Source organism: Lemur catta, chromosome 23 (genome assembly GCF_020740605.2).
Source record: "Lemur catta isolate mLemCat1 chromosome 23, mLemCat1.pri, whole genome shotgun sequence".
NCBI classification, from domain to species: Eukaryota; Metazoa; Chordata; class Mammalia; order Primates; family Lemuridae; genus Lemur; species Lemur catta.
The window spans coordinates 3,190,832-3,207,747 of record NC_059150.1 but is presented as its reverse complement, the minus strand read 5'-3'; the positions used below and the strand labels follow the sequence as shown (position 1 = coordinate 3,207,747).

General features: G+C 58.4%; 1 protein-coding gene across 1 annotated transcript in view; it reads right to left on the bottom strand.

Moving 5' to 3' along the window:
- Nucleotides 1-16,916, bottom strand: part of PKP1 (plakophilin 1) — a 43,107-nt gene that overhangs the window by 15,333 nt on the left and 10,858 nt on the right. The window contains exon 3 of the mRNA XM_045536191.1: nt 519-910. Within this exon, the coding sequence (XP_045392147.1) occupies nt 519-910 (392 nt within the window). The remainder of the gene's footprint in view (nt 1-518; nt 911-16,916) is intronic.

Sequence of the window (16,916 nt, the reverse complement as noted above, 5' to 3'; positions counted from 1 at the left end):
GTCTTAGCACCTGGAACCCCTTCTATCCCTGCTGTCCGCGCCAAGGCATGTTCCTCTGCTCTTTCAGAACACGGATAGAAATTGACATGCCCAAGATCAGAGCTTCTCAAACTCTAGCATGAATCACAATCACCCAGAGGCCTTGCTAAGACCCTGGGCCCCTCTCCCGGTGTTTCTGAGTCAGTAGGTCTGGGTGGGGCCCAAGAGTAAGCATTTTTAACAAATCCCCAGGTGATGCTGATGTTGCGGGTCAGGGGGGACACATTTCAAGAACCACCGGCCCAGCCAACCTCCTCTAATCAGCCTCCCTCCCAGGTCCATACCTGTGGCCTGTGAAACCTCCATACTGGGCTCCATCTCCCCTTCACCCCGAGAGCTCCCTGAGGTCCGGGGCCCGCCAGGCCAGGGCCTCCCCATGGCAAGGCTGCGTCTCTCCTGTCATCCTGGGAGCCCCTTGCAGAGCATGGCCAGGCTACCAGCCCCCACCCGGCCCCCCACCCCAGCCGAGAAGCACTCACTTGGAGCTGGCCCTGGAGTGGCCAAAGGACAGGTCCTTGTTGCAGGACATGGGCGGGACATACACCGGGTCCTGCTTGGAGGAGCAGGAGGGTGGGCGCACGGGGCACTTCTTGACAGCCTTCTGACCACTGCAGGTGCTGTAGAAGCTGTAGCGGTTCTGGGTGGTCTTGTGGCCCTTCTGCAGCGTGCCCTTGCGCAGCGTGCCCCTCGGGTCGCAGTAGAGGTCGGGCTCGCTGCGGCTCGCCTTGATTTTCTGCATGAAGCAGATGTCGCTGCCCGCTCCGGTGGTGTTACAGCCGCCCCGGGGATAGTGGCGGCTCCAGTTCTCCATCTGGCTGTAGGAGCTGAAGCGCCTGTTGTCCGGCTCCCGCTTGAGGGTCCCGTTGTACATCTGGCCGGGAGAGGGGAGAAAGGCTCGGTCAAGGCTCCTGAGCAGCAGGGATCCCGGGTCTAGCCGGTCCTGAGACACATCCCTCCCTCAGCCGTAATGATGGAATCCAGACTGTCTGGAGTGGAAGGAACCTTAGCCATCATGTGATATATCACTGTCCAAACTGTAGGCTGTGACCCATTATGGATTTATGAGATCAACTTAGCAGACTGCGACCATTGTTTTAAATAACAGAATAGAATAATAAATCCTGGAATATAAAATGTCAGAGTGCAAAGCAGGTAGGAAAGACACGAATTGTTCCGTGAACCAGCGTGGGGGTACCAGAGGGCAATGTCAAGTGTGTTTCTCACTGTGGGATGTAGTCAAAACCGTTTGGCAGCCACAGAGCTGGTCCCACACGGCACAGCCCTGGAGGGGAGTGAGCTACAGGCCCGGAGAGAGGAGGGGACTTCCAGTAGTCGCTCAGTGAGGCGAGGGCGAAGCCTGGGCCCGAGCCTGGGTCTGCCAGCCTCGCCCCGACGGCCCGTGCCCTGCCCAGGAGCCAGCAGCTCTGACACAGCCAGCCTTCCTTGGTCACTTGTGCTCAGCACATGCAAACTTCTGTTCTGGCCAGGACTGTTTTCTATTATTCTCTTCTGCTAAACTCTTCACCTTGCCTCCCCTCTGCCAGGGCAAGAAGCAAATGGTTACCCTCAAAGGCCAGAAAGGGACACGGGACTCCTCCTGCTCCCTGGGCCCTTCGACAAGGGACTGTCAGCTGGGGGCCCCCTCTGGCGCTTTGCTGCCGGGCTGGCAGTGGGGGAAGCTGGGCAGAGGCTCAGCCCAACAGGAGGACATACGCATGTACGAGGGACAGTGAGGCGGCCCAGGCTCTGCGAGAGCCCGGCCGGGAGTGAGCTCCCAGGAGGAGCCGCGAGGCTGGAGACTGTGGGAATCAGCTCTGGAACAGAACTGTCCACAGAGGACGTTCCCAGGAGCTCGCACGCCGGTGGGTCTGGCCTGCCGGGACTTGTTCTCAGACTAGAGGATCAACATGGAGCCTGAGAAAATGTCTCTGCACAGGTGCTGACTTGGGACTCACCTTTGCCGGGATGAGCCAGGGCCAAACCCAGCAGCCTGGAGCCTGCCCGCCTCCCCCCACTCCGTGAGAGAGAGAGAGAGAGAGAGAGAGAGAGAGAGAGAGAGAGAGAGAGAGAGAGAGAGAGTGTGCATGTGCAGGGCAGGTTCTCCAGCGACTGAGTACTTCCCCTCGGCACCAGACACGGCCCCACAAGGCTGGGGAGGGACTGGGTCCCCTGCACACCCGCAGGAGCCGTGGAGAGCGGGGACCTCCATGGTCTGAGCTCCCAGGAAGACAGAGTGTCAAGCTGCCGGTCAGAAGTGGCAGGTGAAACTCAGAAGCCACAGACTGGTAGCCTTGGTGGTGGCCTGCCCGTCCCCTTCTCCCACACACCAGCTGTGCACGCAGGCAGGCGCAAGTCTCCTCCCCACACTGGGTCAAGCCAGCCGGCCGCAAAGGGAAGTGGCGTGTGGCGTGGGGACAGTGTGAGGCACAGGGAGGAGGAGCTGGGTAGTTTCTAGCATTTGCACGAGGAACGAGCCCTTGCAGACCACGGGCAAACGTGCAGTGAGGCCGCCCCTGCCTCAGACAGGGTCTCCCCCTCCGTTCTCTGGGGGAAGAAGGTGGCGGATGGCTCCCTGGAGGGGGAGGGCCTCGCACTGCCCGGGGCGAGGGCCGGGTGGGCCGTAAATGGAAGTGCAACAGGAGCGCCCTTGTTCTCAGCAGATGACAGGCCTGGACGTCATCGCAGACACCTGAGGAGCAGTCCAAACGCTCGCCCTGGCCCCAGCCCAGCGAAGACGCGATCATGCTGATTAAGCCTGACGGAGGCTTTGGGCTCCGCTCCCCGGTGCTGGGAAAGGAGCAGGGGCAGCCGTGCCAAGTCTCGGCGAGGGTGGGCTGCCCACGGGGAGCGGCGCCAGGCACGCCGCAGGGGAGCTGGTGAGGCGGGAAGGCAGAGACGCCCCTGTGGGACCGAATTTCCCGGCCCCCTTCAGCCACACCCGGTGGCATCACCCATCCTGGGAACCCCACCCCGGCTCCTGGTGTCACGGTGCTGGTGGGCTGTACGTCTGGTGTGCCCAGGACAGTGGTGGGTGACCCTCTCGCACCACCGTGGCCCTTTGCTGCCACTTTGACAAGCAGGAGAAAAGCTTCCCCTCACCCAGACCCTGTCCTCCCCTGGTACCACAAGGGGGCCTGGTCACCTCCAAGGCTCGATAAGACAGGCTGCCACCAGCCCTGCCAGCACGGTGGCCTGTGACTTGCTGAAGCCTGCAGTCCCTACGGCTGAAATGGCAGCAGCGCCCTGGAGTCTGGGTGCATTCCGCAAGCTCACCGTGCCGCAGAGGACGATCCGGTGGTCAGGATCACAGACCGTCCTGCCTTGTCAGCTGTCTGATACGTGGCCTTCGGCAAGTTACTTAAGCCCAATGTGCCTCAGTTTTCCCATCTGTGAAACTAGGATTGTACCCAACACATAGGGTTGTTGGGAGAATTCAGTGCACTGTTAGTAAAGCACTTAGGACAGTGCATGACATAAGTGTTCGGTGGGACATGCTCATCCCTCTGACTCTCGGGTCCGGCACAGGCTGGCTGCCTTTAGGGCCCAGCTCCTACAGGACAGTTTCACGTCACCCGCGCCAGACCTAAGGGAGCTGCAGGTTGGCACATGAGCCGGGAAAGGAGCACACAGCGGGCTCACGTCCCATGCTTGGTCTCACCCACGGCCACAACAGGTCTAAATGCGTCTCAGAAAGATGGGGGCGCAGGGTCTGCCGGGGTGGGGCACCCGGGGCTAAGTCAGGCGTTGTGACAGGATGGCACAGTGTTTCTCTGCGTGGATGCCACCAGCACCTGAGGCAGGACAATTCTTCACTGAGAGGGTGCCCCAAGCATCCCAGGATGTGAGGTGCCCCTGGCCTCCAGGCCCTGAATGCCTGGGATGCCTCGCAGTGCTGTGACTGGCACAAATGCCCCCGCACGGCTCCCGGTCCTGTCTGCCAGGTCCTGAGAGCGCAGCTGCAGGTGGCCGGGCTGTGCTGCCAGCGCCGCCCCCCGCCACGCCCCCACACCCAGATAGTGATCTGCTGGCAGCATCCTCCTCTTTGAATACAAAGGACAGTGACACACACACAACCCCTTGTCTGGTTATTCCATGCTTCCCTGGGAAACTCCAGCCTCAGGTGGGATGGATGGATCAGAACATTCCAGAGGCCAGAAACTCGCTGTGCGGGAGCAGAGCTGACGGCTCAGCCCGAGAGCAGGCCGGGCTGGCGGTCAGGTGGAAGCCCGGGCTGTGCCCAGAGAGGACCTGTGTCTCCACGTGGGAGACCGGTGGGCTCCTGGGGTCGACCCTGGGAGCCACGATCCCAGGTGGGGCAGGGAAATCTGTCTCGAGCCGGGAGCCCCCAGCCAGTCCCTGCCCTGCCAGCCCTTCTGCGGATGACGCAGGGCTTGTAACTCACCTGCCGCCTCCCTCCTCCCCCTCATTCTAGGGGAAGAGTGGGGTTAACCCCACACGGAACGCTCCCTCTCCCTGTTCCTCTGTCAGCCAGGAGGCTCTCAGAGACAGCCCCTCGCTTTGCGGGCAAGGAGGCGGACCCAGAGGGTGACTGGACCAAGGGAAGCAGCACAAGCCCCAGACCCAGGGCCTCAAAGAGCTGAGGACAGCCGGCGTCCCCTCGGGAGAGCCGTGCAGTCTGGAGAGCCCCCAAACCGGAAAAGCTCCCGTTTGCCCAAGATCACTGGACAGAGCAGTAACTAACAGCCGGGAGGGGATGGTGTCTGTCCCTCTGTGCTTCCACCTGAGAGTCCTTTCCGACCCCCCCCTTTGCCACCCCCACTGCCCAGGCTGTGAAGGCTCACGGCTGGGCAGCTCCAGCGCCTCCCACCGCCCCGCCCAGCCCCCGGGGGCTCCGGCCCCTGCCTGGCAATGCCACCACCTCGACCTTCCCCAGGCGGAGCTTTCATCAGCCCCTACTGTGCTGGAGAGCCCACCTGGCCACACCTGCCTGTCCAGCCATCTCTCCCCTGACCCCCCCACACAGCGCTCCGTGTCCCCCGACCTCGGCCATCTCCTGCCTCCCTGCGGCTGCTCAGACCCTTCTCCACCTCGCATCGCTTTCCTCGCCTGCCTCCCTCACCCCCACATTTCTCCAAGTCCCCCTCTGTAACCTGTCGTATCTGCAAAGCCTCCGACCCAGGCCCCCGCCCTGGCTCCAGACACCAGTGACGCCCAGAGTTGGAAGTAGTAGCCCTCACCCCCGGTGGCCTGTGGTCTGATGTTCTGTAGTCACTAAGGTGGTTTCTGTCACTACCCCACACTCTCCCAGGCACAGATGCCCTTTACTGTGCCCGGACCAGGCTGGGCTCACAGCAGGTGCCCAGCAGAGGGGCACTGTGAGAACTGTGCAGGGGACGGAGATGCAGGCCGCTCACGGGCTCCAGGGCACAGGGGAGCCCCCCTAAGCAGAGTGGGCTGCCAGGGAGGCAGGGCCATCCTAGACAGGGTGAGCCAGTCTGTGAAGGACGGTCCCTTCCCGCCACGACTGGGAAGATGGCAGCTGGTCGGCTGAGCCTAGAGAGTTCCGTCCGAGCTCTGGCGGACCGGACAGAGCTGCCTGGCTCCCTGGGAGCTGGTATGTGCAGGGCAGACCAAGATGAAAAGGGTGTCTGTGTCCCCAGCTATTAGCCCATTTTGAAACCAAGCTTCTGCCAGCGAGGCGGGGCCGGCCAGACCGGCTCTTCAGCGGGACACACCCTGCTCTGCCCTGCCGAGTCCCACGCCCAGCAGTGTCCAACAGGCCATCTTCGGTGGCGAGACCTCCCAACGCCCTTCTCCCGAAAGTGAGCGCACACGCAAGTTCAGAGTCCTGGTGCCTCCTGAGAAAGGACCCCAAGGGCAGACCCCGTTTGCCACTCTCCAGTCCCTGCCACTCAGCATTCAGCACCCACGTGCGGGGCCCTGGTGTACCAGGGATGCAGCAACCCTCTCCCACTTCACTGGGGTTTCGGTCAGGACTGGGGGACTGGACAGAGCTAACTGGTCCCGAGGTGGCACGTGTGGCTTGCCACTCTAGGAACCTGGAGGACAGGCCCTCTCCCAGCAGGGCTGCCCAGGAGGGGCCCCCGGGGCTCCGGGGCGTGGAGAACCCGCTCCCAGAGGGGCGGGGCGGCTGCTTACTCGGCAGTCTGAGTCCGCACGGCAGCCAGCGGGGCCTGAGTCACCAAAGATGGGGCTTCAGCAGGAGTGTCACCCCGCCTCCCCTGGGCATGCCCCCTCTCTGAGAAGCAGGGGTCCCACCCTGGGCTGGCCATCCTCTCCTTCCCGGCGTGCTGCTTTGGGCAGAGCAGCCGCACAGCTCAGAAGCGAAGACGTCCGGACAGAGAACAACCCTGTTTGGTGGCCTTGGAGACGACGGTGGAGGGTGTGCCTCGCTGTGGCGTCCTCCAAGCCAGGGAGGAGCTGCCCCAGGACTCCCCAGTACCCGAGACCAGCAGTGCCCACCCAGGGGGGAACTCCGGAAGCCACCTGCAAAATGTCCCTGACCTGCAGGACGGGCTGGGGGAGGACCAGCTCCCCGACTGCTGAGAAGCAGAAACCAGAAACAGCCGATGCCAGGCGTGGGCACGTTTTGTCACCTGAATTTTTAGAATGTAAAAAAAAAAAAACAGAAGTTTTGATGCTGATCCTGACAGTGTGGACTTTGCCACAGATCTGGTCAGGGTCCCTTATAACCTTTGGAAAGCGGAAATTGTGAGCACACATCAATCGCGCCAGTATCCACAAACGTTTGCAAATAATTGAGGACACATTTTCCAAAGGATCAGGATAACTGAAGCCCAAGTGGAAAGATCCTATGCAACTCTGGGCTGTAGCTTGTGAGTCTTGGAGGAGGTGCTGCTGTCTCCGGTGAGACCAGGAATCTGGGGTGAGCAAGGCACCTCGGCCCCTCGGGCTCCAGGCTCCAAGGGTGCCCGCAAGAGTCAGACCCTGGAGCACCCTGGCACCCAGCTGAGAGCTGGTGCTCGGTACCATCCACTGTCTGAACACACAGCTAGTTACGCCAGCCGGCCCAGCCCGGCCCAGCCCCGTCTCCGCCTGCACCCGCTCTACCCGCCACGCTGTGGGAGAAAGCAGATTTTCCGAAACGCTTCTCTTTCACCTCTGCCCCCCACACCTGAGAAGCAGGTTTTTCTCAGCTTCTGACACTCTTAGGATGGGTTTGGGAACAAGGACTTAAGGTTTCACATGCAGACATCTCAGCTTTGTTTTGGCAGGGAAATCCCTGGGGCGGTTGCCGCCTCGGACCCAGCGCTCACAGGCCCGAGAGGCAGAAGCCCGGCCCTCACCGACCTCATTCCACGGCCTCAGACCCACGTCCCAGGCAGGGTCCTTCCGCCCTCGCGGAGCCCTGTGCTCTGTGGTTGTGGCTTCTGGCTTTCGAGCCCAGAGGCTGGCTCCACTGTCCCGGTGACAGCCCCTCCTGGGGAGGGCAAGGGGAGAGGCCACCCAGATGTGCAGTAACGCCTGGTGTCCTACCTAGGTGACAGGCCCGCTCCCTGCAAGAGCACACGTGAGGGTCAAGAAGATCCCACAGGCCAGGTGCCCCCCGCTGTGGTGGGATGTCGGAGGGAGAGGCTGGCCGGCCTGGGGCCGCCCTGCCTGCTGGGCCAGGAAGAGGAGGCCCAAGGCTGCGAGGTGGAAAGAGCCTGAAAGGCAGATGCTAACTCTGCCCCAAACAGAGCTCTTTGGAGACCCAACAGTGGAAGGAAACCATTCCTGCTGCTTAGTCAAGGGTTTCAAATGGAGGGCGGGACACTTGGCCCAGGCCCTCCATGGCCTGGGCAGCAGATGTCCCCTTGTGTCCCCGCATGTACACGCACTCCCCATGTACTCCCCACCGGCCCACACGGGACACACGTCACTCCGCCACAAGTGGACTCAGGTGGGGAAGGCCTTGGGAAGTCCCTTGAGCATACCTAGAACACCTGAGCAGGTGTGGTGCTTAACAGTTTGCACCGGGCTTCCCCACTCAGCATCTCGTGACTCACCTCCCACCTGGCCACTGAGGTGTCGGGGCAGAGAGCGGCAGCTTCGTTCTCTCTGTGAGCACGTTAAGCTCGGAGAACTCGAGGCTTGTCCAAGGCCACACTGCTGAAATGTGGCAGGCCCTGACCCAGGACGCAGGCCTTTCACCTCTCTCCCAGGGTTTGTCCTCCGGCCACTGTGCCACCAGAGTCTGGTGACACGCAGACAAAGTCTAAATGGCAAAGATCATCTGCAGCTGGGGGCCTCTGCAGGAACTCCACCAGCATTCCTGGCCTGTTGCCCACCCCAACTCCTAGAGGACCCCCGCCCTAGGGATTCTAGACACAGGAGGTGCCAGCCCCTCCTCTTTTGCCCAACTGTGAGAGGTCCTTGGAGACATTTAAGAAGTGCATAGCTGCTCAGCTGTGTGACACGATTCCACTGCCCAAAGACCTGGGCTGGAAAACCCTCTGTCCCAAGGGATGCCGGCAGGCAAGGAGACTGTGTAGTCATGGCAACTGGTCTGTCCTGGCTAGGACCACAAGAGTGAACGCTCAGAAGAGTGACCGGTACCCCTCCAACCACGCGGTGGTCTGAATGCACTGCTGAGCACACAGTGTGGGCTGAGAAAACAGGGACTCGTGGTAGGGCTGGTGACTGAGGCTGAGCTCTGGAGTGTCCCGCAGTTAGCCCAGTCTTGCTAAGCTGCTTCAGGCCCAGGGCACTGGGCCACCCTGCTCCAGGCCTCTACAGGGGGTCAGGAGGAAGGTGGATGGAGGGGTGGGCCACGGGCTACCCCTGAGCACCCCACTCTGCCCCCAGCACTGGGGGCCCCCTGAGAGCTGGCTGGGGCCATAGGCAGGTGTGGAGGAATCTGGGGGACTTCCTGCGGACCCGCTCCAGGTTGGCTCCAAAGGGCAATCCATCCCGCAGACACCGCTTTTTGTCATTCGAGTTAGTGATACAAAGTTTCCTTTCCAACTGAATCCATTCAAATAGCCAGGCGTGGTGGCGCACGCCTTTAGTCTCAGCTACTTGGGAGGCTAAGGCAGGAGGATCGTTTGAACCCAGGAGTTTAAGACCAGCCTGGGCACCATAACAAGACCCTGTCTCTAAAAATAAGTAAAGAAATAAATACTAAATACATCTGAATTTAAAAGCAATTCCATTGAAAATAAGTAAATCATGGTTGGTGTGATGATTTTGCAAGCACTGTGCCAGCAGAGTGCACGTGACGGAGGTGTGGGACACGTGACTGACCACAGTGGCAGCAGTAACATGATTTGACAGTGCAACCAGGAGACCTGGGCAAGGAGTGCGGAGACCGGGTTCCAGTCCCAGCTCTTCCCAGCCCAGCTACAGAGCTCTGGACCGTCACCTCGGCTCTCTGAGCCTCGGTTTCCCTGCTACAGCGTGTCCTGTCAGGCTGCTTCTGACGCCCAGTCTGATTCTGCCCGGGCTGCGATCACAGGCAGCCTCCTCCCCGGTCAGGCCCAGCCCGGCCTCTCCCCTGCACGCCCTGCGGGTCTGGAGCCGGCAGCTGATCTCTCCCCACCTGCGTCTCTGCAGATGCCCCGTCCCCTCCCGGCCCAGCGGATTCTGTTTTCCAGCTGAGCTTGCTCTCCCGGGGCAGGCAGACCTCCGCAGAGACATGCCAGGGCCGCGGGGCAGAAAGCTGGCCTCACCCTAGCAGAGGGTGGGGATGGCTCTTCCACCCACTTGGGACATGCTGCTGATTTGTCTCACTGAGCCGAGTGACAAAAGGAAAACTCTTGAACCAGAAAAAAAGCACAGGAAGACCTCCCAGGACTTTGTTTTGATGTTCCTTTTCCCCATCCCTGCCTCCTGGCTCCAGGGCTTGGCCAGCAGGAGAGAAGTCCCAGCCATGTCTCCCCCTGCCCTTCAGGCTCCTTCCTCCTCTTGCTCTTCAAACCCCCTCAAGGTCCCCCAGGGCGTGGACTCAGTTCTGCCAGATCCAGCGGTGGGTACTGGGAAGGCCCACGCACCTGTCTGTAGCCTGACTTCCCTGCGAAGACACTTGGGATAACAATTCCCGGTTTGCCTACCGAGCTCGCAGAGACTGAGATCCAACTGGGAACTGAAAACACAGCCCTCTGTGTCAGTTCAACGTGCACCTAATACCTAATTCTCGGGATTATTACATGGCTGGGGAGCTGAGGATCGCCAGCACTTCCCACCCGAGAAATGCCCGAGAGACCGCGCTGGGGCTGAAGCGGGCTTGCGGCTGCCAGTTGCTTGCTAACCCGGAACCTGAGCCCTCCGTCCCCAAATCTCCAAGAGTCCTGGGACTGACGCGGGGGAGGAAGGCTCCCAGATCACCCGGTCCCCACCCTTCATTTGCAGACGAGGAAACTGAGGCCTGGAGAGGCTTAAGTTAGTGTGTGCTGCAGAATTTAGCTTTTAATTATATCCTCTCCTACACTTGTCTGTTAGTTGTTTTTAACTATTGTGTAAGGCTTTTGAAGACTTGTTGGTTGAGTAGATTAGTCCTTGTCAGGACCAAAACATCCAAAAAAACCCAAAAAAGCCCCCAACAAATCCCAAAACAAAACTCCAGTAATTTCTGCTGAAGCAAAATAAAGAAGATTATAATTATCTTTAATTCTTCACATCTTCCCTCTAAAGTTTCAGAGGCTCTACTTAGGATATGTGTTGGAGGGAGGGGCAGAACGATGGCTAACTCATCCAGAAGCTTCCTTCTTGGGAAAAGACGCTATCCTCCCTTTGGTGGGAAGATTATCTGCCTCAGTGTGTCCCTGGGGTGGAAGAAACTGAGCCCAGGTCAAGTAGCCACAGACGCAGAGCCCTGCGCAAAATGCACGGAAACAACCGATGAAGACTTGCTGGTTGGTTAAGCTAAAGGACAGTGCGCGACTGGCCTCTGTTGTCTCCGGGGGTGGGGGTGGGGGGTGGAGCTCCTTCCTGTGACCCCTCTGAGAAGCGCTGGCGGCTGACTGTATCTAGGGCTGGCGTTGCCTGATGCCATTCACAAGCCATGCAGCTGTCACACTGAGTCCCTAGGCGCTGACATTCTGACCAAATTGCCCTGGCCTCCCCCCTCTCTCCCCTATAAGAGTCTGCACTGCCAGGACAGTGACTGGTGAGGTTCTGCCCTCCGGGGTCTGGTTCCCCCTGCTGGGGCAGGAAGACGGGGTGGGCCAGCGTGCTCACTCCGCCCTGAGGGGCATCACGCGTTTGCAACCCTCAGGAACCGGCCGCAGAGGGCCAGGGGGGCTTATGAGATCTCTGGAGCCGGCAACAGGAAACCAGCTACCCTCTTTGTGAACAGTCAGGAAGGCACGCTCAGAGGGGCCTTCCTCCTCTGCCCACCATCCTCTCCGCTGAGGACAACCCTCTCTCCTTTCCCACCGCTCAGAGCTCAGCTCCTTCAGGGGACCGTCCCAGTTTCCTCCGCCTGGAGCTCGCCCTTGGAGGACAGCGGTGGCATGTGTTTGCTGGAGCCCTGTCCTCCTCCCTTTGCAAGCCCACGTGCTGATTCGGGCCGTTCTCTGACTTCTCCCCTCCAAGGGAAGACGCAGAATACGAGTGTCAGAGCTACAAGGAGACGGTCTGAGCAACCAGCTGGTCTTGTGGGTGACACTCCTGAGGTCCAGCAGGGAGACAGTCCCAGCAAGAGTCCCCTGGGCATTGACGGAGGACTGGCCCCCAGACCGTGCTTCTTCCTGCCCTCCACACCCTCTCTGGACTGCAGAGAGGCCTTCCTGGCTTACCCAGGCCTCAGCCAGGACGACGGGCCTCATGTCGCTCTGAACGGTTAGAGTCAGCCCTGGGGGGGGAAGCGAACACAGAAAGGAAGCTCCCCGAGTTTGGCCCCGGCCCTAAGGGCGACAGAACCTTACACGGAAAGCAGAGCCACTCTGAGGGACCATGGCTTACACAAGAGGCCCAGCCCCAGGGAACACCCCAGACGTAGACATGTGCCATGGGCTTCTCCCCCATAAACGTGGGGAGCGTCCCAGCAGCAGCGATTTGTCTGTGCAAACACGTCACATGCTCGGCTGCTGCCTCCTACAGGGAGGGGTGCCTGGGAGCCGCCCGGCAGCTCTCACTCACTCACCTCCATTCTCTCTGGGAGGCACATTCTGTCCCTTGGCAAGTAGGAGCCTTGCCTCTTCTTGTTGGGCGAGAGCCTGGGGCCCTTGTAGGACCCTCCTATCTCCCAGGGCTGGGTAGGGGTGAGTCACGAGCTGGCAGCAGGGACACTGAGTTGGCAAATACATCAATTGCTCCCTCTGGGAGCAGGATCCGTGCCCGCCTGGAGTGGGAGCCTTTGGTCTGCTCTGCCTTCCCCTCGCCCGCCCCTTTCAAGCAAAGACAGGAAGGGAGACTGCCAGAGGAGCCCGCCGCTCGCCTCCGGAAAGCAGCACTCAGCGCTGAGAAGCAGGGTCCGGGGAGAGCGAGTCAGGTCCGAGTTTTACATCAGGGCAGTTGCTCCGCAGATCTACCTGCTGTGCCTCGGTTTCCCCTCTGTAAAGCTAAAGTAAACGAAGTCCTACCGCCTCTCCATCCTGCTGCAAGGGTTAAGTAACTGCTGTTTTGCTGGTGCCTGCAGCTGCTCAGATGAAAGCAGGGGGGAAGCACAGAAGTCTTTGCCCACCTGTAGGCCTGACGCTGCCCCTGGGGAGCCCACCACGCAGGCTGTGGCCGCAGGGCCCTTTGCCCACTCAGGGGCAGCTCTCAAGCCACACAGAACCCTGAATGGGTCCTTGGTGAGGGTCCAGTCCAAGGGCCTCACTGCATAGTTAGGAAAGCCAAGGTCTAGAGAGGCAAAGGCCCCTCCAGGTCCTCCCCTCGGCTTGTAGCAGCCAGCTGAGACTGGAATCCAGGCCTCGCACTGCTGATCCGATATGTCATATCCATTAGCCTCCTAGTGCCCTCCGAGATGGGAATTTCCTCCCATTTCAGAGATGGCCACACTGAGGTCCAGTGAGACTGGGAATTTGGCTAGTCACGCAGCTCGTCAGCAGAGCCGGGTTGCAGAGACCTGAGGTTCCCGGCCAGTGCCCAGGGCTGTTCCCCCACCCCAGGCTGTCTCTGGGCACAGCCTCTGTCAACTGTGCACTGGTTAGGACAGTCTCTCTCTGCTGCTCGCAGGGCAAGGGTCCTCCGCGTTTCTCTCTGGCAGCCCCTGCTGTATCTGGCCCGCGGCTCTGTCCTGTGGACCCTCCGTCAACGCGGCTAACTACGGCAGCGGGTGAACCGCCAAGCTGGGAGCACTGTGCCGGGCTTTCCTGGCCCCCGCGGAAGCTGGATGCAAACCCTGTCCCCACATCTGTAACAGAAGCTCAGCCAGGTCGCTTTGGGCCTGGGGTGGGTGGCATCAGTCCTCCTCAGGGTGGGGGTCCCTAGCACGTTGTCCGCAGGACTCTGTCATGACAGAGTTGTCACACGCTGACATATCGGTTAGGCAAGGACAGCTGGGAAGTGGCTGGGAGAAAAATTCGCTAGTGAGTCCCGAGTTCAAGTGGGGAAATATGGGGCCAATGAACAGGACAAAGCCAAGAAAGGAGCAGAATTCTCCCTCCTCTCACTCCTGGGGAGACTCACTCTCGGAGTGCTGGGCTGGGTGTAACCGAGCATGGCTGCGTGACTCGTCGTGGTGGTTGCCACGGCATGGCCTGCTCGAGACCTCCGCGTTTTCTCTCCTCAACGGTCGGACCCCGAGCAGGATGTCCCACCCACGACCGACGGTCCTTTCACTCCCAGAAGAACTGAATGCTCAGGGCTCGCTTCTTGATTAGCAAACAGGAAAACCTTTAGAGCCAGAGCTGATAGAAAACGGGATTGTCATTTCAATCCAGGAGCATTCCCTGGAAATCGAAATTGTCCACTTGCCTCAGCCTCATCTAGGACAAATCCACGTGATAAAAGCCAATCAATAGCTTTTAAGCATGTCCCCAGTATTGTATTTTGTTGTATTCTACCCGCTGACCCTACCTGACTCCTGCTAATGCTCACAGCCGAGCGAACCCAGCTCGGGTCTAGGAAGGAAAATCACGGAGCCAGAGCGAGCAGGCCTGGCTGGAGGGCAGGGAGGGCAGGAAAGGAAGGGACTGGAACTCGAGGGTCTCTTGCGAGTGCCTAGAACACGGTTATGGAGTTACAACACTGAGACTGCAGACACAGAACAGCCATCACAAAAAGCGTAAATGTCTGTGGTGATGAAAACAAACCTCTGCTAGGTTAGGAGTCAGGGGGTCAGGGAGCTAGTTGCCACCCCAGCACCCTGCTCTGTGGCTTTGGGTGAGTCATGTCTCCTCTCTGGGCCTGGATGTCATCGTGTGTGAAACGTAGACCCTGCTGGGGTCTGAAACTCCCTGGCTCTGCCTGTGGGACGGCGGACCCAACCCTGCCCACCCGGGGGATCAGGCAAGGGGGGCTGGAAAACTGCCCCATCCTTTGCCTCGCAGGCTCCTTCCGCTCCCCAAGGAAGACTGTGGGCCCCTGAGCGCCAGCGCTGGCCACCTGAGCCTTGTTTCTGAAGGAGGCGGAGGCTGGGTGGCCGCCGGGGAGCAGGGTTGCCTGGCCCGGGGACTTCCTTGGGACCAGTCGTTCCTTTACCTGAAGCCCCTTGACGCTTTTTTCAGGTCACACTGACTCTAACTTTTATTATATGACAAGACTCTACATTCACTCTTCTTAATTGATAAGTGAGCATAGATTATTAATAGTATGATTCTTTAAAATATTATAGGCTGGGCACGGTGGCTCACGCCTGTCATCCTAGCACTCTGGGAGGCTGAGGCAGGCAGATTCTTTGAGCTCAGGAGTTCAAGACCAGCCTGAGCAAGAGCGAGACCCCGTCTCTACTAAAAATAGAAAGAAATTATATGGACAGGTAAAAATATATATAGAAAAATTAGCCGGGCGTGGTGGCGCATGCCTGTGGTCCCAGCTACTCGGGAGGCTGAGGCAGGAGGATTGCTTGAGCCCAGGAGTTTGAGGTTGCTGTGAGCTAGGCTGAGGCCAAGGCACTCTAGCCTGGGCAACGGAGTGAGACTCTGTCTCAAAAAAAAAAAAAATTATAAGGCTATTGCTGATGTAGAATATAAATTGAAACTATGAGGTGAAACCACAGCTTTTTAAACAGTCTTAGAACATTCTTTCTGGAATTGCCTGCAGATTCTTTACATATTTAAATAAAATATGTACACCATGGTGACAAGGCTCTGTTGTTTGAAGTTTGATATTTAGAATTGGAGCCAAATCTGAGGAGTGAAATGCTCAAAGTGAGTAATATTGTTTTTGGTCGAACACAGGTAGTGAAGACGAAAAACGATACTGGCCTTTAAGTCTGGCTCCTAAAATGACAGTGAGGACTGTCCTAACATTTTCAGAGGCTCTAGAAACATTCTGAGCACTGGTAGGGCTGGGGTAACACCCCAGTGCAGAAATGAGTGCCTGTATTCTGTCTGTCTGTCTCCCGGGGGGACTGCAAGGTCACTGAGGGCAAAGCCAGGTTGTTTTCAGCTGTGTGTCTGCATTGCATGCTCACTGTGTGCCCGGCAGTTGCTCAATACAAGCTGGCTGACTGGGTGATTACAAAGTATCTGTAGGAGCCATCCCTCCCGAGCTCTCGGGAGCTCCTGAGAACATGCTGACGCTGCTGTGTAGACAGACCACACCCTCCGCTCCACGCTCCCACCTCCTGCCGCCATGTTGGCTTTACCAGAGGGAGGGAATAAGATGGTCCCGTGCCAGTGCCGACACCCATGGGAAAATCCCACAGGCCCAGGGTTATCTCATGCCACCGATCTCATTCCCTTTCCCCTGCTCTCCTTCTCCCTGAGCCTGGATCCCGTTTGGTTTTGCCCAGTCCTTGGCTGATGATATGTCTGGCTTCCAAGATCAATTATTCCACTTCCTCTCTCCTTGGCCCCCTCCCTCTGCCCCATCCTCATGTGTGCTCAGCTCTTCCCTGTTCCCACAGCCTCTCCTGACGTGCCTCAGCAACTGCCCTGGCATGAGTCACGTCTGCAGTCCCGCCAGCAAAGAAGGGGCAAGGAGGGTTGGGCCTTTGGGTGCGGAGAAGGAAAGGGATTTTCACAGGTTGTCAGAAAATGGGCACAGGGACGGGTGGGGACAGTTTGGAAGCATTACACCTAGTGAGATGGCTAAGGATTGAGCCAATTCACCAGAAGCAAAATGCTCAACGTCGGCTATGTGGGGAGTTTTTAAAGAAACACCTCCCCTAGAGAGTTCCTTTACAGCTCTTGGTTACAAAGTTACATGGTCACACTACCCGTGTGATAACCTCACAGTTAATGTAATATGACACCAACTTGTGAGTGAAGTAGGCACATGAGTATCATCGTTCCCATTTTATAGATGAGAAAATTGAGACCCAGAGAGGTTAAGAGTTTTATCTAAAGTCACAGAGCCAGAGAGTGGCAGAACCAGGACTAGAACCTAAGCCTTCTAAGCTCTGATGTGGTTAACATCATGTATGTAAAGACATGTAAACATCTGTACTGTCAGCATAATTATTCATTCTGACAGCTGGTCCAGTGATCTGCCCTCCCTGGGTTTCAACTAATCCCTTTACACTGCATCACCAAGCCCTGTTCTCAGTCTGGTCGTCACCCTTTGTGGGAAAGCCCTTTATTCACGTCTGTGCCTCACCTACCAGCTTATTGGGCTCTGTCAGCTGTGTTTATGTTGCAATAAGGGTATCCGTTGACAACAAGAATCAGAAAAAAAGCGAAGGAAGTAAATTTGTGGCAAACCTAGCTCATCCTTCCCTTTAGTTGCCAACCTGTAACATGCAGGAAAGACATAACCTCCAAAATTAGCCCCAACAAGAACATAGGAGGGAAGGAATCAAGCCAGTGACAAAAGAACACCCGACTCCTAAACCAACCTCCACT